This window comes from Podarcis gaigeae (genome assembly GCF_964106915.1).
Source record: "Podarcis gaigeae genome assembly, chromosome: 13".
NCBI classification, from domain to species: domain Eukaryota; kingdom Metazoa; phylum Chordata; class Lepidosauria; order Squamata; family Lacertidae; genus Podarcis; species Podarcis gaigeae.
The window spans coordinates 18,248,355-18,269,363 of record NC_139689.1 but is presented as its reverse complement, the minus strand read 5'-3'; the positions used below and the strand labels follow the sequence as shown (position 1 = coordinate 18,269,363).

The 21,009-nt window shown below is 47.6% G+C and overlaps 2 protein-coding genes across 5 annotated transcripts; both read left to right on the top strand.

Annotated features, from left to right (window-relative positions):
* The first annotated feature begins 5,254 nt into the window (after positions 1-5,254).
* LOC310830710 (uncharacterized protein) lies at positions 5,255-12,086 on the top strand. 4 transcript variants are annotated; one of them, XR_014557684.1, is made up of 4 exons: positions 5,255-6,390; positions 9,169-10,289; positions 11,506-11,614; positions 11,847-12,086. XR_014557684.1 is itself a non-coding variant. In XM_083710541.1 (2 exons), the coding sequence occupies exon 2, from the start codon at positions 9,212-9,214 to the stop codon at positions 9,968-9,970; it is 759 nt and encodes a 252-aa protein (XP_083566667.1). In that variant the 5' UTR covers positions 5,255-6,390; positions 9,169-9,211; the 3' UTR covers positions 9,971-12,086. The 4 variants fall into 4 exon arrangements, 1 of the variants encoding a protein (XP_083566667.1); XR_014557683.1 differs by lacking the exon at positions 11,506-11,614; XR_014557685.1 differs by having other exon boundaries at positions 9,169-11,614.
* A 4,330-nt stretch (positions 12,087-16,416) lies between these two features.
* On the top strand, positions 16,417-19,988 carry ZNF784 (zinc finger protein 784). Its single transcript, XM_083710540.1, has one exon. It carries the CDS (start codon positions 16,426-16,428, stop codon positions 18,394-18,396), a length of 1,971 nt encoding a protein of 656 aa, XP_083566666.1. The 5' UTR covers positions 16,417-16,425; the 3' UTR covers positions 18,397-19,988.
* Positions 19,989-21,009: the final 1,021 nt, after the last annotated feature.

The window sequence follows — 21,009 nt, the reverse complement described above, 5'->3', positions numbered from 1 at the left end:
CAGCTTGGTCTAAAATTCAGGTCCTGTGACAGCAAGAGGAGCCTGGGAACTAAGGAGTGATGCCTGGCAAATCAGGGGCCTGGTGGGAAAGTACCTAATGGTACTTGGAAGGGGTATAAGGTGGCATCTAAGACTGCCAGGGCAGAGCCAGCTGATGGACATGGTGAGGCATGAAATTGCTAGAGAGATGTAACATTAAATTGTATGGACTACATTTTTACAACTAGAAATATCCCCTCTTTTTATGAATGGAATTATGGGCCCATGTTTTACTATATACTCAATTAAAAGTTTTTAGGCAAGTTCTGGGTCATGAGATCACCATCTCTGCTGTAGGTGATATCCATTCAAATTTCCTGGATCATTCCCTCCTTCCCTGTCCTTCTATAGTGACGTGTTTGCCACCTGTCTCTTCCTGAATTGAAGCAGGTCTGAGGCCACCTTGAGGTCCACTATAGAAGAAACGTCTGCTGTCAGGGGCACTAATGCCTCTGAATAGCAGCTGCTGGAGGAAAGAAAGCACAGGTGGAAAGAGTTGCTCTTGTGCTCAGGTCCTGCTTGTGAGCTTTCCCCAGGCATCTGGTTGGCCACTGTGAGAACAGGATGCTAGACTAGATGGATATGATCCCTTAGTGCCCTTCTTATGTTCTTTCAATATATTTTTTCCAGTAGCTCCTTAAAGACCAACTAAGTTAGTTCTTGGTATGAGCTTTCGTGTGCATGCACACTTCTTCAGATACACTGAAACAGAAGTCACCAGACCCTTCTATATAGTGAGAAGGTGGGGAGGGGTATTACTCAGAAGGGTGGTGGGAATGGGTGGGAATGGAAGGAATTTTTTTTGTTTTGACTATGGCAGACCAACACGGCTACCTATCTGTAACAAGATATTTTTGTTGTTGTTTAGTTGTTTAGTCATGTCCGACTCTTCGTGACCGCATGGACCAGAGCATGCCAGGCACTCCTATCTTCCACTGCCTCCCGCAGTTTGGTCAAACCCATGCTGGTAGCTTCGAGAACACTAACCAACCATCTCATCCTCTGTTGTCCCCTTCTCCTTGTGCATCTTTCCCAGCATCAGGATCTTTTCCAGGGAGACTTCTCTTCCCATGAGGTGGCCAAAGTATTGGAGTCTCAGCTTCAGGATCTGTCCTTCCAGTAAGCACTCAGGGCTGATTTCCTTAAGAATGGAGAGGTTTGATCTTCTTGCAGTCCATGGGACTCTCAAGAGTCTCTTCCAGCACCATAATTCAAAAGCATCAATTCTTCGGTGATCAGCCTTCTTTATGGTCCAGCTCTCACTTCCATACATCACTACTTTCAAGTATTATATAATTCAAGATATAAAAGGACAGAATAATATCCATAACCTGTGTCTAGCACCTCCTTCCCTCTGATCCATTGATAAAATACAGATCCAGTGCTTGCTAGTACCACAAAAACATTCGTCAAGGCACAATTCCTCATGATTTTTCCACATGACTATAAATAACAGAACACATATGTGGATACAGAGGTGACCTGTGATTTGATTGTGCTTTTGATGGGGATGCCTTGTAAAAAAAAAATAAAGATGAAGGTCCGTAGCAGTCCTGGAAGGCAGTGAATCTCTAGTGGTTATGGTTCAGTCAACGAGGAGAGATGTGAACTTTGATTTGATGGTGAGTTGTGGGAGGGAGGCAGGGATCTGTGAGGGAAGAGATGCAATTTCAGTAGGAATTGTTTTGCTGGATCCATCTTCTCTCTCTCTCTCTCTCTAGGAAAATGAAGTGACTAAGTTTCCATTCACATTTTCTATCCTTCCGCTGTCACCCCCTCTCTTCTCCCGCCTTCTGTGATGCTCCATTTTCCTCCCCCCTTCCCGTTTTCTGCTCAGTTGCCAAGATGAGTCCTTGAAAAACACAAGGAGGTGGAACAAGGAAACAGCATCCCTCTTCCAATTTCCTCCTTTACCTCTATGTGCTTTTAAAATGGGGGGGGGGGGAGCAGGGAAGGAAACCACCCCAGTACAAAGGGGCTGGTGAGAAGGAGGCACAAAGGCTTTGTGGGCTTCATGTTGCCAACCCTAGGTGGAACTATCACTTATTTATTAAATTTGAATACGCAATAAAAACAAGAACAAAAATAAATTATATTAATAAAAGAAATGACACCCCCCCACACACAAACACAGTTAAAAGGGTTTGGATATAAGAACATATTTCTTAACTGACCCATGAAATGTGGGCCAGTGTCTCCACTGTCACAAGCTAATTGTCACCAAAATCAAGACCAGCAGTTAGACTTTGAGCATAACTATAATTCATCCACTCTCCCCCACAAAATAAACCATTCAAGCCACAATTGTACCTCTCAACATCTAGGTAGTTGGGTGGGCGGAGCACTTTGCCCCATAAAAGGGGGCTTCTAAGCTGGCCCAGCCCGATAAAGAGAAATTTCTGAGAGGGAGGATGAAGAGGTTGGATGGTTGGCATCTGTCTGTCTCAAGAGACAATGGAGTGCACATTAAGGGGCAAAGTCAAAAGTGACCTCCCTGAGGAACAAGCTGGGCAGCGTGTATGGAGGTCCTGGGCTGCCCAGACGACAAGCCCACCTCTCAGCCTCACTGATGTGGTCCAAAGGAAAGCGGGGCAAGTCATTTGGCATCAGCTTGGCTGCAGGAGTTGCTGGAAGGAGCCATACAAGGTGCCATCTAATTGTCTTAGGGGCTCCACTCCGGATTTGTGTAGGGTTTACTCCTTCGGCTTTTCTTCTCCTGAAGATATCCCGCAAGGCAGCAGGGGAAGAGGAGACATGTCATAAAGATGGCTGTGGAAGGATGTTGGGGAGTCTGGAGTGGGGGAGAATGCCGCAACATGCCAGAACAGAGCCTGGAATGTGCAGGAACAGGCATGATTTTAACACCAAAACCCATAATTAAGATTAAAAATAGGATCCCAATGCCTGGTCATTATCTTAGTGGGTGGGAGAAGTCATGTGGCAGAGAAAAGCCTCACCCTAAACATACCACTTTATCATCCACCTACTGTCTTGTCTTTGTGTGGAAGTGTGTTGGGGGAGAGTAGCTGTGCATTTGTTTTACACCATTGTGTTTCCCTCTGCATCTGTGCATTTTTGTCAGGGTGATCAGAATAGATGTTTGTGTGTAGAATTCACATGAAATTTCTGCTGTGGAACAGTTAGGACAAGCCAACTTTCCCCTGTGTGGTGATCCAGATCTGTTGATGTCCTAACCTGATCTACCAATTTGTGATGCACTTATTTTATGAATATAATTTTATTGTTGATTCTATGCTGTTTGCTGCCATATTTTTTTTCTTAATGTTGGTCATCTATAAGAAGGATGGAATCAGCCAACATGTCACAAAGTGTGGCAAGATTTTGAGTTCTCCAGAACTCTTCAACAGGGAAGATGTTGTACAAAGCAGGGGGTGAGTAAGATGAGAAAAAAACCCAAAAATGCAAAAGTTAAGCAGATGATGTAGCCATGAGGTCAGCAGATTTTTTTGTACTTTGGGTGTTTTGTTTTGTTTTAAATTTACTTATTGCATCTATATCCCACTTTTATTTGCTCAAGGAGCTCAGGGTGGCATATATGATACTCCCCCCTCCCAGTTAATCCCTACAACACAGTGGCGTAGCATGGGTTGTCAGCACCCGGGGCAAGGCAAGTAATTTGCGCCCCCTAACCCGTGGATTTGTGCCCCCTAACCCTAACCCCCAGATTTTGCGCCTGGTGCGGCAGGCCCCCCCTGCACCCCTCACGCTACGCCACTGCTACAACAGCCCTGTGACGTAGGCTAGGTTGAGAGGTAGGGATTGGCCTAAAGTCACCCAGTAAGCTTCATGGCAGAGTGGGGATTTGAACTGTGATCTCCTAGTCCAACACTCTATGTAGCTGATGAAGAGATCTGGAGAACTCTGTGACAAGTTAGTCTCCATCTTTATTGACCAAAATATCACAAAATGCAGCAAGCTTTCAAGTATCGCTAACTGTGGATTTTGGAGTTTGGTGTGCAATCTCCACCTTGGAATTTAGTCTACAAACTAATCTGATTTCTACAACATCCAACTTAATTTCTGTACTTTTACTTTTCCTAGATCACCCCAATCTCACCTCTGCTTTATGAAATAGTTTGCCTAGTGAAGAACTCAAGAACAGTGCTTGCTAGTATTTCATGATATTTTGGTCAGCTTTAATAAACTTACTGCCCAGCTGTGGATCTCGCAGTTTCGTCACAATTGTGATGTGCTCCTTGTCCCTGAAGGGGATGAGATTGGCAGTGCCGTGTTCCTTTCTCAGTGGGCACTCCAAAACTGTGGAATGATCTACCAACTGAGCTACATCTTGCCTTAATGTTATACTCATTTAAGAGGACAGTGAAGATGTACCTCTTAAGAATACATGAAGCATAGCTGTCAACGTTTCCCTTTTTTAAAGGGAAATTCCCTAATTCCGAATAGGATTCCTTGCAAGAAAAGCGAAAAGTTGACAGCTATGACATGAAGAGGCCTTCTTCATATGCACCATGAATAAAGAGGCAGTGATGGGAATGGCTTTCCTTGAGGAATTTCATCATTCCCCATCACACCTTCTCCATTCTTGGAGAAGCTTCACCTGTTGCATCTATGTAAAATCACTCTTCCTCAGCCGCTGGGTTTGACACTTCACCAGGGCAGAAAACACCAAAGGAGAAAGTGGAGGGTGTGTGTGTGTGGAGAGGACCTAGATAACCCGAAGCAAGTGTACAGGTAGCAGAAGCTTGGGGGATCGAGTGGGCAGAAGCTGAACCCATCACTCCTGGGTTCACTGTGTGGTGGGAGAAGGCAGAGCTGGGTCCTTCGGGTGGTGAAGGACCTGGAGAACAGAAAAAAACAGGGTTCCCGGTTCTGGGTTCGCTGGACAGGACTGGCTTAACTTCTTGCAGCTCTTTACTCGCGTCTGTTTTAATGGAAACTGAGCCCCGCTGAGGTCCGTGGACTTAACTTCGTCCAGCAAAAGCACGCGAAGGGTTTCAGTCTAAGCAGGGCGTCCTCGGGGAGGAGAGAAGGGCCACAATCTTCTCCCTTCGCGCCCTGCAGAGCTCAGGGATGATGGGAGTTGTAGTCCAACAACATCTGATGACCCACAGGTTGAGAAAGGCTGCTCTAAAGGCTCGTGTGCAGTCGGGGGGTCCTGCATACAAGATACATAAATCATATGTATGCATGCATTAATTGCATCGCTTCCTGCAATGCTTCCCAAATGCTGAGCGCAGATTCAGGGGCTGCGCCAAGTTCTGGAGAGGAGGCGGTGGAGGGAAGGGAGGCGAGGCAGGGTCTCCGTGGGTCGCGGAGGCGAGCGCCCTCGCCCGAAGGGGTGAGCCAGGATCCCCCTCGGCTCTCCAGAAGGTGCGCGAGAAGAAGCCAGCTCCGCGACCCGCTCCCTCTGTGCGCGAGAAGACGAACGTTGATCTGGGAACCTCTTCGGCGTGAGCCGGTGGGAGAAGCCGCCGCGTTTCCGTCAGGACACTTTTCGCTGCGACACCCACCTCCTCCTCCTCCTCCCCCACCACCTCCAACCTCCCCCCAGGAAGAGCGAGGTAGAAGCCCCCCTCGCTCAGCCCCACCCTGACAGAGACCCTCCCCCCCTCCTCAGGGCACCCCGGGGTCTCCCCCCCCCCCGTCCTCAGTTTCCCCTTCTCTCCCCTGAGGAGCCTGGGCTGCTGGTGGGCAGCTGCAGGGGGAGGCAGCGGGGCAAGAGGGCACCTGGCTCTGGATGCCCACGGCTTTGCTTTCTGGGGGGAGCGGAGGGGCACCTGGGGAGGCTTACCTCCCTCTTAGCCTAATATCCCTCTCTGCTATCAAGCGGGGCGGCGGGTTGGTGGGTGGAGGTTGTTGCTAAACTGACGTTTGGAGCCGGATGCCAACTCCCCGAAACCTGAAGGCTTGGATCCGTTTACCTTTGCCAGAACGTGCGTGCCTGCTGGATAGGTGCCACCGATCCCATATATCGCTTCCTCTGGATCATTGCTGCCGGGCAACTTTGCCTGCTTCTTGAGTTGCTACTTCTAGGTCCGCCTGCCCTGCCTCAGGTGCCAAGGTGGCATTGCTCAATCCCTCCCTCTTTCTTCATGGTAACTTTGGACCTGGGCCACGTTCTGTTGCCGGCTGCGATCCAACATGCGCCCCGGATTGGTGCCGCTAACTGTTTCGTTCGGATCCGTGCCATCCACTGCCAGCTTGGATCATAGACGGGAAGACCCCTCTGTTCTCCACCTGGACATTACAGCTTTCTTCACTCCAGGATGGAAGCAAAGGGCATATTCTGGTGCCTGCCTCACCTTGGCATGAGGTTTTGGTGCAGAAATGAGAGCTGAGATTGAGACTTTGGAACGCCACCCAAGCAGGGTAAGTTTGGATCCAGTTCTGCATATGGAGGAAGGGGGCTAACTGAGAGAGAAAGTAACCTGGGTGTCTACCAACAAAGATCTTTTGGGATTTTGATGCCAGTCCTTAGGCTGGGTGTAAGTCTGCAAGACTAGGAGTTTGGGAAAGCTGTTGTATAACCTAATGACAGGTGGCCTATATTAGCATGTTGATGGAAGAGCCCCAGAGCTGGGGATGGAGGCAGCTGATGCCTACAGAAAGTGGAAGTGCTCCAAGCCCCACCCACCCCACCAAAGCTCTCCCACATATCTTCCCTCAGCTCCACCCACCAGAGCCATTCCCATTTATTCCACCTCAGCTTTGACCATATGAATGACCATGATAGTTAATTTGATCTTCGGTATCAGTATGCCTCTAAGCACCCTGCTTTGTAAGCTTCCCAGAAGCATTTGGCAGAATGTTGGACAAAACCAGAAATGGAGGACAGGCAGAGGAGACGTGTGAACCCCGACCCCACCTTTGACCACACATTCCCACTGCAACAAAAATTGCTTGCAATACTTTAGTATAGCTGAGGTGTAATAATATCAGGACTTTCCCCTCAACAGCCTCAGGTCAGGCATTCTTACAAATTTCTAGGTGTTAGTGAAGAGGTGTATAGATACCATAGACCTAGATTCTGGCACTACATTTCCACGTTTTCTAAGTTCTTTCTATTTTTAGTGGTTCCTTCTCCATGTTGTAACCTCTCCTCCCTCCTTGCCTGAGTAGAGGATGAAATCTTATCACGTCTTCCTACTGTGGCCTTTTAGACAGCATTTATTTAGATAGATCCCCTGCCATCTAACTCTGCTGTAATGGTTGATGGTATTATATATACCTGCTATAGATGGGGTAGGCAGGGGTTGTTGTTTTTCTGTTGCGGGCCACATTCCTTCAGGGGTCATCTTTCAAGGTGGCCAAATGCTAGCAGTAGATGGAGCCAGAATTGATGGGAAGAACCACAGACATATTTGTTCTGGCTTAACTAATCTGGAATAAACATCACTCTGCTTCTATTTTCGCCACTTTTACTTCAAATTAAACTACCACCTCTATACAGGTCTACTCAGAAATAAGCATCACTGGGTTTGATAGGGTTATTCTCAAATAAGTATACAAATACTTTTTTTTTAAAGTAATGTACAGTACAATAAACCACTACAGTTAATGTTCTGGAATGCATTTTCTCAAACTGTACAGTGAATACTGGCATACTAGAACATTGGATAGAAGTATGCTTTTAATTGCAATTATTTTAAAAATGTTTTAATCGGTTTCTACTTTGTTTTTATTTTTTATTTGTATATCTGTTTGCCGTCCTGGGCTCATTCGGGAGGAAGGGTGGGATATAAATTCAGGAAGTGATGATGATACAGCCAGAAAAAAATTAAAACCAGTTTATATGTATCATTCAAAATCTTTCCCCTTCTGTTGTTGTTGTTTAGTCGTTTAGTTGTGTCTGACTCTTCCTGACCCCATGGACCAGAGCACACCAGGCACTCTTGTAAGGGAAGGAGGAAGAGAGAGAGGGAGAGACAAAAGATGGGAAAACTTAAGGAAGAAGCCAACAGGAACTCGGAACTCGGGGGGGGGGGGGATGGAAGTATGAGAGTTCAGAGGAATCTGGAAGCCCCATAAAACAATGCTGGGGGCTTTAGATCACTCACCTGTAGCCTACAGCTCAAGAAGATCTGGTTCTTTCCACAGATGGTAAAAAACAAAGGTTGCTTTCACATGCTGCTTTGTACAGTATGTGTCTTTAGGGGTTTTGCTAGGAAGCTTCCTTGGAACTCAACATGTGTGAAATCTCCCAATCTAGGGAAGGTGCAGCCCAGGCAAGTGTGAAGTCAGTCCCGCAACGTCCAATAGGAACAATACTTAATTAAATATGTATAGGATTGCAGGGTTAGTAGCTTTATTTGCTGGGGCTGTAAGCTTCATAAACGAACCAGCTAAAATTTTGCAGTCCAGTCCTGTGCTTGTTTGCCAAATTCAAGTAGATTTACTGCCAAGTAGGTGTGCTTAGGATTGCAGCCTTAGACCTGCCTGGGAGTAAGTCCCATCAAACAAAGTCTTGTTTCCATGTACGCATGTGTGGCACTGAGCTGTCAACACCAAAGTTGTTGGATAGTGTTGTACAGTAAGGACGCAGTGATTTATTATGTGCAGGTATTGTGGTTCTGATATTGGTGTAACATGCATGAATAAGAAAACATTCAAAATGCCTCTGATTCTAAACAATGAGTGGTAGCTGTTCTTTATTACGCTGCTAGCTATATTTGGCTTCTCTAAAGTGCTATATTAGTCTCTCTAAAAAGCATCTATATTGAGGGTTGGTTATATGCTATTTATTAATGGAATTGTTTCTTTAAAAAGAAGACAAGTGGGTGACAAATCAGTTGCAGTACAGCTCTTTTAACTGGCTGGCAGCTAGGGCTGAAGTCCATATCATGATAACTGTTTCATAATTTTTGATCTGACAGTATATCACAAATCGTCTGTGTGTGTGCATTATGCAAAAATCACGATGCGGGAAAAGCTGTGATGCCAGCTAATATAGCTCCATCCTTATTTCAGACATTGTGATATATCAGTATGTTTTGCAATGTTTAGCTGGTGATATATCACAGTGTTGAAAACCAGATATTGCCCAGCCCTACTGGCAGCCCTACATAATTGCAGCTCTAAAAGTTGTGTGTCCCATAGGATTCCCCCTTCATACTTTCCCCAATTAATGTGCTTTCTTTCTTATTGCAGACTTGGCATTCCAACCCAAGGGAATACACATAAGGAGATACTTATGGAGCTGCAGAGACATTCCAAGTCTATAGGAGACCCCCAAAGACCACCAGAAACCTTGGAACCCCTCAATCCACAAGAGCCTGCAAGCCATGTGGGACAACCCATCAAGCTGGAGCTGGGGGGTGAGGGAGGGGGTGTCCAAACATCGCCTCCTAAACTCTCTCGCCCGCCATTGCCTTCTCCTGGTAGCGCCCTCCTTCAGGGATTGAATGGGCTGCCAGGAGCAGGGAGGCGGGCACTTGTTCCTGGAGGGACAGGAGGCACAGAACAAGGGGAACCCTCCCGATTGGGGCGCTACTTGCTGATTGACAGCCAGGGGCTGCCATACACAGTGCTGGTGGAAGAGGGGGTGGGAGCGGCAGGGGACCCGGAAGGGGGTGGGAGTGGAGGGTCCTTGCGCAAGGTGTACAGCTGCCCCGTGTGCTCTCGGACATTTGAGTACCTGTCTTACCTGCAGCGCCACAGCATCACCCACTCGGAGAGCAAGCCCCACGTCTGCCGGGCGTGCGGCAAGGCCTTCAAGCGCACGTCCCACTTGGAGCGCCACAAGTACACCCACTCGGGCCGGAAGCCCCACCAGTGCCCCATCTGCCAGCGCAGCTTCCGTGACTCGGGGGAGCTCTCGCACCACCAGCGGGTGCACACGGGCGAGCGGCCCTACCAGTGCGAGGCCTGCCACATGCGCTTTGGGGAGCGCAACACCCTCCAGAGGCACATCCGCCGGAAGCACCGCCTGCAGCTCCTCCCGACGCCGTAAAGGCCAGCCTTTTCGAGACTGAAGTTGTGCCACGAGAGGATCGGCATGAGAACCTCGCTGCCCACCCAGGCCTTCTACCACCTGGGCGCAGACATCTACCACCTGGGCGCAGCTAGCACCCACCCATGCGACGGCAACCTCCCCGTGTCTTTACGGACCTGATACTTCTCCATTTGCTGGCCCAAGGACTAGCTGTTGCGTGGGGGAAATGGGAATGGAGAACCTCGCCCACCTTTGCCACAAACTATCCGGCATGCGATAGCCAGCTTGCAAAATCCCAGCTTAGGTCCCTCCTGCCTTCTCATGCCGCAAGGACTTGGTATGGACACACTGGCCTACTTACCGCCTTCTGTAGAACCTTGTCTATCCTGTCTGTCTGTGCTCCTCGCAACCTGGCAGGAGGATTCCTTGCCTCCTGCTTTGTCCCCACCCAAGTTTCCACTACCCCCATAGGTCACTCACATCCAGCATGGATTCACGGGCCGAGCTCTGCAACACAGAGCATTGCCTGCTAGCATCTGTTTCTACCACAGTGTCGTAGGGAGAAGTTCTTGTGGCATATTGGGGATATGTGGAGGGAGGAATCCAGCAGACCCTGCCTAGAACCTGCATTATGGCACAGACACTGTCCCCTCTGCGTATGCCTGGAGGGTATGCTATCATGCAGAATGGCAATGCATGCCTGTTAAAAACCTCCTCATCTGCAGACTTGGCCTTCAAATCTACTAGGGGCTAGCCCTCTCATGTATGCACTGTGACCCACAGACACAGTACGGAGACCTCAGCCTGTCAGGAAAACTAGCGCATGCCTATTTTAGGAAGATCTGCTTTGCTTTCATGCAGAATTTGGTTCCAGATTAACAGCAGGTGGTGGGCAGCCATGAAGAGAACGTTCCTTATTCTACAATAGCCAGGCAGGGCTTCCAGTTGAATTTAGCGAGAGATTCAAATTGAATCTGGCCAATTTTGGTTCTTTGAGTCCCCTGCAAGCGTCTCATACAGCTGCATGGCTACTTGGTGTACGAAGGAGGTTGTGGCCTTGAATCCTGAAATTCCAACTCAAGAACGCTTGGGCCCAAATTTCTCCCCCTCCTTCGCTTACAATAAAGAGCCTATTGAAGGAGCATAAGCAAGAGGCTAGAGAAGGCTGGGTGGAACATCAGCTGAATTCCATGTGCAGAAAGAAAGTCACTTTTCTTTAAGGCAGTGCCCAAATTACAGGAGAGCCAGAGAGGGCCTGGCACCCTTTACCTGTTGCAGCAGCCCCCTTGGCTACTGCTTTTTGAAGGCTACAAGGGACCACAATTTGGCTAAAATTTGAAGGAGTCCAGGGTTGGGGTTTTTTTTTTTGCATTTCCTTAAGGCTCCTCCTAACCTGCCCTTCCATCTATAAAGCACTGCTTTAATGAATTCTGGCTCTGCATTATTATTATTATTTTAAAAATCTTGATGGGGAGTATGGGTATTGAAGGATGGAATATGGGATATTCCCCAACTTGCCAGCCTTAACAGTCTCTTATTTCCAAACCCTCCAGATTTTTCCAGGGAAACAGAGTTGGTGATTCTACATTCCTTCCAGCGGCTGCTGCTGCTACTGGTAGTCCAGCCTCCAGATCAGATCCATGTGTGGACCCATCAACTCTGGTCAGGCCTTGTTTTCTTCTGCCCCCTAATTAGAACCGTTTCAACCAGCTTCCCAAAGAGTTGCAGGCCACGGTCTATATACTTATGGGGTGGGTGGGTTTCAACCCCAGATATGCAGCAACAGAAAATGTTGGTCTTCATCCCAGGCTCACTGCCTGTGGGATGTATGTGATAAGACTGCTGTGGTTTCCTACAATAATTAACAAACATAGAATCTCTGTTTCCTCGACAGGGAGAATCAATCAGGAGACATCGATATACAGGCATGTGTTCCAAGGTATCGGCTAGCCTGGTACCTCCAAAGCTTGCCAGGGAGATTCCTGGATCATGTTTCTTCTGCTTCATATTTAGTGTGGAATTTTTAAACTGTGTGTGCGTCTTACCTTTTATTTTTTTTAATTAAAAACAATCCTCTGGGGTTTTGGTTCATCTTTGTGTGCTAAACGAATAAAGTTCTGCTGTGTTACTTCCATTCCGTTGAGAGGATGTAGATCCGTTGGCAAGAATTTAGCCCTTTGCTGGGTTTGAGAAGAGTGCCTTTCAGCTGTGTAACCTCTAGACATTTGCAAAAGCTCTTTTCTCAAGATGTGGAGAATCAGTTGATTTCCTTGAACATAGAAAGGGGGGTGGGTGCTATAGCTCAGGGGTAGAGCAGCTGCTCTCCATTGCAGATGGTCCTAGGTTCAATCCCTGATGTCTCCAGATAGGGCCACTCTGAAACCATGGATTGCTGCTGCCTGGCATTGTGGAGTAGACAAAACAGATGGCTCAATGGTCTGTCTCGGCTTTCTCTAAAGAGGTTTTGTTGAAGGAGGAAGTGTGGGATGCACACTGAGCATAGCATCCTTTTTTATGATTTATTTATTTTTTTACAAAAACCAAATATGCGTCAAGAATCTGCCAGCTGGGTACTCAAAATATGTAAATCAATAAAATGTAAGTATATCACTTGTTTTGCATAAGCTTTCTCAGCTACATGCTTTATTATGAACCCAACATTTGCATTTCCAGAGAATTTGGAATGCTTATTATTTTAGTTTTAAAAGCTGGGTATGTTAACCTACCAGGATAAAGCAGTACAGGAACATGAGCACAGAGGTCGAAGAAGGAATAGAGTAAATGCTCATTTTCCCAGCTTGACCCATACATTGGCCAAGCAGTCCAGAACCTTGCTTTGGGGGAGGGGAGGTGGAATGAAAGCAGGCGTGCTTGGAAATGCAAATTCTCCTTTGAAAAACTGCACACAGAATTGTTCAGAGCAAACTGATATCAGTGCAGAATATGTTTTAGAGTGTACATACTGGTTCGATGACATCCTGCTCCCCAGTCTAGAGAGAAAAAAATAAAAGCTGTTACAGCTGAGATGCTGGTATGATAGTATATGTTAGAAAAAGATTTTTAAACCTGCTTTTTCATGAGGAAGTTGTATGGAATTGTGTGTGATGTGGGGGAAGTGGACAGAGAGGAAAAACCTCTCTCTCAGGGCCATCCTGAGAAGGTTAGAAGATTCCAGAAAGGTGCATGTGCCTGTTTGAACTGTGGAGTTTGCTCCCACAGTATGAAGTGCTAGCCACCAACCCAGACAGACAAATTCATGGAGGATGAAACTACAGATAGCTACTAATCACAATGGCTGTGTTCTACCATCCAGTGTTGGAGGCAGTGTGTCTCTGAATACCAGTCACAAAAGGGGAGAGGGCTGTTTCATTCATGCCTTGCTTGTGGTCTTCCCATTGGCATCTAGTTCACCACTGAAAGAACAGGATATGGAGGGGGGGGTATGCTCTCTTGAGAATAAAGATGCAAAGGCGATTTTTAACTGCAACTGGAGCATTTGGAATCGCAAAAAGTGCTTTGCAGCACAGACCCTTTTCTAATTCATCCTGGTTTATTACACCGCGGATAAAGCGTATTTGAACTAAGCTAAATTACAGAACCAGCCTTTGATTCTCCCTACTTTGCAAGCGGGGCGCCTGTGTCTTTAAACGAGGGGAAGGAGGTGGGGCGGGGAGGGGAAAGAGTGGACATGTATTGCTTGTATTTCTGACTGCAGACAGAAAGCGAGGGCCATCTCCCAGCTCCCTTTAATTTCCTTTTTGGTTGCACTTAAAGGGGAGGTGCGCATTCGGGATGGGGAGGAGGGAAAAGGGGGAGGGGAGTTTTCCCAACTGTTTCTTCCCCCTGAAGGAGGCGGAAAGTTGCACAGGGACGGCGGCGGCGCTGCAGAATCTTCCCTGGTACCAGCCTGGATGGAGCAGGTACAGGTGAGGGATTCCTTTGTGGAGCAGGAGGAGGGGATGCCAGCGGCCAGGAGCGGCTGCCGGGTGCAATGCCCGAGGATGAGTAGGGGACTCGCGTGCCAATGGGGGGGGGGGGCAGACGGGGGTGGGGGGAGAGGGAGGGACAAAGGGACCCCGAAGTCAACCCAGAGGCGCGGGGCGGAGGGCTTGCAGCACGAGCACCGCCGATGGCGCTCCCCGCGGCCCCCTGGCTATCGGCGGGTCCCCTGCCCTCCACCTTTGGCCATGCTCGCCCAGCTCCGGGCTATTGTTCTCTTCGCCAAGAAGCCGGACTCGTTCAGGGAAGAGGACGGGGGGATCTGTTCGGAGATCGCAGCGGGGGGGGGGGGCGGGGAGAGATCTAGACGGGGTTGGGACGCTTTTGGCTTGCAGCCAGGATGCCCGGGAGGGAGGGGGCCGGTGAAATTTGGAGGGCAGGCGGCTTGGCTGCCAGGCTTGGAAGGAGTGGGGCGGGTTAAGAGCCCAGGAGGGGGACTCGGGAGCCGGGACGCTGGGCTGGGCTCTTTGATTGGTTCAGAGGCTCCAGCGAAAGGGGCCTAGGAGGTAAGAAAGCAAGATTTGGGGCAGGTGGGGGGGGGGTGCTTGGGTCAAGAATGGCATTTTCTGGGCCAGGCCGAAAGCTCATCCATCCGGAGGGGCTGGATAAAGATGATGGTGGCCCTCCCGTTTCTTGTTTACCTCCCACCCGCCACCCGCACCTCTGATTCAGAGGTAAACAGCCTTTTCACATGGAGTTTCCCTGCAGTGATCCTGGGCTGTCTGGGAAGGGAGCAGCAGACTTGGAGTTGGGATGCTTCGGATGAGCATTGAAAACAGTGAAGTCCAGCCAGTCAGCTTGGCGGTCAGGAAGCCTGGGTTCCTTGGGCGAGGATTTAAACCAGGGGAAGATTTGGGTTAGACCTAAGAGCTGAACAAATTATCTGGGAAGTTCAGGACACACTGGCTGTGGGGGAGACTTCTGCATCCTTGGGTGTAGAGCAGGGGAAGGCAACCTAAGGCCCGTTGGGCTAGATGCGGCCCAATCACCTTCTCAATCCCGCCCACAGATGGTCTGGGAATCAGCGTGTTTTTACATGGGTAGAATGTGTCCTTTTATTAAAAATGCATCTCTGGGTTATTTGTGGGGCAAAGGAATTCGTTCGGTTTCCCCCAAAAAATATAGTCCGGCCCACCACATGGTCTGTGGGACTGTCGACCAGCTCACAGCTGAAAAAGGTTGCTGACCCCTGGTGTAGAGTGAGGTCTGATTTAAGCTTGGGCTACCAGACATGCTTGTTTATTCATTTAAAGTATTTGTACCCAACTCAGGCACATGAAAACACATTGTAAAGGCTTCGTAGTAAGTTCTGCTTCTAGCTGAAATTCAATGGGAACTATGCTAGAGAATTCTGGGAGATGATTAATACAGAATTAAAAAAAGATCCTTAAGATCACATTTCCCAAAAGACCTGAGGCCTTTCTATTAGGATATCCTGAAAAAGGCACTCAATCTCTTTTTAAATGCAACCAGCACAGCTAAAGTGGTATATGTGAAGAAATGGAAAGAAAAAAAGATTCTCACGAAAGAAATATGGCAGAATAAATTGATAGAATACACAGAATTAGTAACTATGACCACTAAACTAAGAAATAAGGATGAGTCACGGATAAGAGATGAGTGGAAGTGTTTTGAAAAGTATCTCAGAGGGTATAATAGTTTAACCTACAAGTAGGAATGAACATAAGAGCAGCAGATAACATTAAATAAAGGAAGATTTGTGACAAAAATGGGTGGAATAATAGATTATGCAGCCGACAAAAGACTACCTAAAACGCCATGGAGAGTTAGACTGGGAAGCCCAAGGATAAGAAATAATGATGAATATTTTATGGTGTATATATAAGTTGTAAAAATGCATAAACAAAGAGAAAGAAAGAGAAAGAAAGAAAGATTCAATGGGATCACACAAGAGTGAACCTTTCTGTGGCCACATGGAGTCTGCCCAAGGAGACCCTTCTGGTGTTTCCTCTGATAATTTTTTGCCATTGCTTTAAGACGGATCAATTCCAGCTGACATTTGTTTAATTGGAGGATTTTTATTTCCTTCAGTATTTTAACTGCTGCTGTCTTGTTTTCATATTGTTCTCAACTGACCAGCTTAACTTGGTTACATTGATGTTGCTTTTATATTTTGCTTTTAGCCCCGTTGGGCATTCTTAGATAGAAAGATTGAGTACAAACTTACTTAAATGAAACCAGCATGTGTCTTGGGTTAGGGAAGGGAGGTGAATTACATTCATAGCCCCCCATTCCCTGATTCCTTCAGGATTTAGCCGAATCATCTCCTTCCTCTTCAGCCTTCTAAAAGCAATAGGTAAGGAAACCAGGCCTCTACTGCTCCCTGTGTAATTCAAGCTCTGGCTATTTGATCTGCCCACCCACCGTACCCGCTCTGTTTACATCTCTGCCTTTCCTACTATTTCCAGGGGAAGATGCTGTAAAGCAGGCATTCTGCTGGTGTGGACTCGCTGATGGAAATCCAGCTGGTTAGAGTGAAAGAAGAGGCAACTCCAGGATTGCCCCCCGTCTGCCCGCTGTGCCAGGAGGAGCTGCCGAGTCTTGCTGGGCCCAAAGGGCAGGCTCCACAATGCCAGGGCTGCAAAAGCCTCTTGGTCGAGCCCCGGGGATGGTTGCCTGGCAACCAAGAGGCCCTGTCCTTCCTTGCCGAGAGGCCTTACAGCTGCTCCTTCTGCCCCAAGCGCTTCAAGAGGGCCTCAGACCGACGCGACCATGAGCGGGTACATACAGGCGAAAGGCCATATGGCTGTGGCATCTGTGGCAAGCGTTTTACTCAGAGCTCAGTGCTCTCTGGCCACATGCGCATTCATACTGGCGAGCGGCCCTTCCGCTGTGGTGTCTGCTTTAAGTCGTTCAACAACGGCTCCAACTTCCGCAAGCACCAGCGTATCCACGGGCAACCGTTTGGCTACAGCGACAAGGCAGGCGACGGGAAGGACTGTGCCTTCCTACCTGAGAAGAAGTTGAGCCAGCTGGCAGAAAGACAAGGTGGCTACAGTATAAGCCCCGGCCTGCCGCCCAGACAAAATGGCTGCCAGGTCGTCAAAGAACTGAGGGAAGGCGAGAACAAGAGAGGCTATGACCCAAACAGCCCTTATGTGAACGGCTTTAGCCGGGATAGCAGCCTGAGGCAACCTGGTGATGATGTGGACCATTTTAAGCAAATTAGACTAAGGGGAGATAATGCTAGTTGTGGCCCTAACCGTGAACTGAGGCAAAGTAGCCATTCTAAGGGTCTAAGGCAGGCAAGTGATAGCAAAGGTGGACTGGGGGGAAATGGTGGCACCGGCCAGGGACCGATGCAAAATGGCCACAGTTTCAGACGCCAAAAATACGTTGGTGGTGAAAATCCCACGATAGGCCTGAGGCAAAATAGAGCAGAGGGAAGCCACACTCAGGGAGAACAGAAGCATCATGTCGGCAGCCACAATAGCAAGCTACTGTTAGACCACGGCCTTTTGGAAGCTGGTAGCCACAAGCTGAGTCAAGAGAGTGGAGTTGTGGGCTGTTTAGTAAGGAGAACAAATGAAGACTACCTCAAGGGCCCAAAGTATAGTAGTGGGGAGAGCATTGGTGCCCACATAAAGCAGAATGTCAGAGGGGAATGCCCTGTCAGTGCACTGAATCCAAGCAGGCGCCTCAGTACCTCAGCGCCAAGACAAAATGGCCACCATGGAATCGCTGCCCATGACCTCAGACAAAATGGTGCTGGCCACTTCAGATTGCTGAGGCAAGATGGCAGCAGCAACAACAAGCAGAAAGAGGTGGCATTTCAAGCGTGTGCCCCGGGGAAGATTAATGCTCTCACAGCAAAAGTGTCTGTCTGGTCCTGTCCTGTTTGGGAAGAGACCGATCTGGAGACAAGAAGCGAAAGGGGGGAATTTGAAGAATGCTCTCCCTTAGACATGCCTGCTGGTGTATCTCCCTGGGACCTGGAGAGCCCTGAGCCATGTTCTCTGCCTTACGATATTTCCACATCTCCTGGTCATGGCTCCTTACAAGAGGAGTTTAGAAGCACCACTCAGCACTGGGAAGAAGGGGGCTCTGCATCTTGCTTTCCTTTCCAAGATCCCGAGCCTTATGATCAGCCCTCTCAGTCAGCATTCGATTCCAAGCCTTTCCTCTGCTTTGCATGCCCCAAGCAGTTCCGTCGTGCCACAGATCTGAAGGAGCACCTGCGGGTGCACACGGGCGAACGGCCCTTTGGGTGTTCTGTCTGTGGCAAGAGGTTCACGCAGAGCTCAGCCCTGGCCACTCACCGGAGACTGCACACTGGGGAGAAGCCCTTTGAATGTGCCGTGTGCTGCCGGCGCTTCAATAACTCTTCCAATTTTGCCAAGCATCGCCGGCTTCATGGGCAGGAGGGTGCTGGGCCTGGTGGTAAAGGGGTGGCGAAAGACCAATGGAGTGCCAAGTCACAGTGACTCTTGAGGAAGTTCTCCATGGGGAGATGGCAGAGCTTCGCGTCCTTCTGCACCGTTGCAACAGTAGATGCTGATTTCAGCGTCTTTGAGAATCTCATTTTTAACTTTGTAGAAAACAGCAAGCTTCTAGCCCAGGCTTCCTCAGCCTCAGCCCTCCAGATGTTTTTTGGCCTACAACTCCCATGGTCCTTAGCTAGCAGGCCCAGTGGTCAGGGATGATGGGAATTGTAGTCTCAAAACATCTGGAGGGCTGAGGTTGAGGAAGCCTGTTCTAGACCCACAGGTGTGTTTTGGATAGAATGCCAAACGATGGTTCTACATTTCATGAGCAAGCCTTGAGTGTGGGTTACTTACCCCCTCTTCTTGTTCTTTCTGGTTCTTTGCAAATAAGAGATTTTCTGCAAACTAGACCTAGAGATTATAATCAAACCATGGTTTCTAATTCTGGCTTGCAAGTAAAATATGGTTGATTTAATCGAATTTAACAAAGTACAGGAGGAAATTGGAGCGGGGGGAGGGAGCAGTCAGTACTGCAGTTACTCAGGAAAGGATATTTTATGCAGCAACACTCTATGTGGAACTCTCCCCCATGGGATATTTGTTTGGTTCCTACAGGAGAAATCTTTTAACATAAATTGAAAACACTTTTATTTATCCAGGCTTTGTGGTCACACTTGAGTTTTGCAATTCTCAAGGTAGTATGCTGCTGCTGCTGTTGCCACCGCCAGCAACATTTGTTTTATTTGTAGCTTTAGGCCACCCTGTGCTCCTATTGGAAGGGTGAGGTATAACAATGATGTATTAGTAAGTCTAAAGGCTCGATTATGTAAAGTGTGGTTTGGCATTCCATCTAAATGTAGCCATAGGCTTGAGGGCTAGGATCTTGCAGCTCTTTTTGTTTGTTTGTTTGCAATTACCCGTGAACCAAATCTTACTACTTTTCTTGGTTTGGGCATTACATCTGAACCAAACTAATGAAGAGAGAGGCCTAAAGTGCATGGCTAACGGTCGGTAACATTTCTGAAATGGGGGTAAGGAGTAGCTGAGCACTTCTAGAAACCTGTGCCTTGAACAGGTGTCTGCCCCTTCCCACTGCTAGCAGAAGAAAAATGGTATTATATGAAATAAGCAAGTTATCATTTACTTCATTTGTGTAACTGTACACAATTGCTAGAGTGCAGATGGTTTGGGCTGTAATCCTATATCCGTTTTCTTGGAAGAAAGCCCAATGAACTCATTAGACTTACTTCTGAGTAGACATAGGATTGTACTAATAGATACCAACACTAGGTATACTGATGCAGTATTGGGTTGTTGTTGCTTTTTTAAAAAAGCAGATGCATGGCCCTGCTCATAGCGATCATAACCCACAATTTATAATGTGTGTTTTTACCCTCAGGAGGGCAAATCTGAAATGATTTTTTTAAATGCATTTGAAAAAAGTTATAAGTAAATAAAGAAGATGAAAATCAAGATTTGTTCGTGTTACAAGAAGTTGGGGAAAAGGTCTTTAGAAGAAAGGTCCCCCAATCTTGTAGAAGTTGTAAGCAGAAATCCAAAGGTAGAAATAAAATCTTCTGAAAAGTTGTTGTGGCCACGTTTTAAACCAAATTATTCTTGACATTTTGCTTTGCAAGCACTGGCCAGTTAAAAAATACTTTTGTTAAACATAGTTGAATTTGCATATAACCCCAATGGAAAAATTTAGGTAGAAAAAATTGTTGAACCAACCTCTCAGGCTACTTGCTGTTACCAAAGATAGTTCCACTAAACAGGTACCTTAAATATCCATTCCAAATATTATCATCAGTTTAGACCTCTATTGCACATCAAACACTTTATGAATTCTTTTGTTTTCTAGCTTTTCCCTGAGACTAGGCATTCTCAGTTCTGCATTTCTCATGGCAGATCTTGCAGTATAAACATTTGAAGTTTACGTGTTCTCCTCCCAAGGGTGGGTTTTAACAGCGATTTCCTGTATGCAGCACTTTTGCTTCATTGTCTGAGCTGGGTGCATTGTACCAATTTCACAAGAGGAAAAAAATTCCATGTTGGAAGTATTACTTGCCTGCAGTTTAAATTGTAAATGTTTTTCATAGTGCTTAGGCTCCATTTGTGATAGCAGATATATTTTAAGTATCTCCTTCAAAATGGAGCATCACAGAAATGTCTGTCACACAAGATCATGTAGATTTACCTGGTGTTAATCCAGGACCCTCCCACATACATAATAGGAAAAGAAAAAAGGAAGCAAGAGCCAAACGCAGTCTTCTGGGCCAGATGCTCTCCAGCTTCTCCAACTTGCCCATCCTCGTAGGGATGAGCCAAAATTGAACCTAGCTCAAGTGGTAGAGCAGAGACTTTGCACAGAGGTCCCAGGTTCAGTTACTGACATCTTAGTGTGAAAGGATTGGATTGCAAGTGAGGAAAGTTTTTTCGCCTGAGGGTTCTGGAAAACTGCTGCTAGTCAAAGGAGACAACACAGGCTACATCAGGGTGGTCCAATGCACAACCCTCAATATCTTTTTGGGTGGCCCTCAGCAACATATGCCCCTCCCCACTGGATCTTGCGCTGCCTTCTCAAAGTTTGTGGTCCATGGGTTCCCTGTCCAA

Bases quoted from the DNA above. Each gene is read 5' to 3' on its own strand.
- LOC310830710 (XM_083710541.1), top strand. From the start codon at position 9,212: ATGGAGCTGCAGAGACATTCCAAGTCTATAGGAGACCCCCAAAGACCA.
- ZNF784 (XM_083710540.1), top strand. From the start codon at position 16,426: ATGGAAATCCAGCTGGTTAGAGTGAAAGAAGAGGCAACTCCAGGATTG.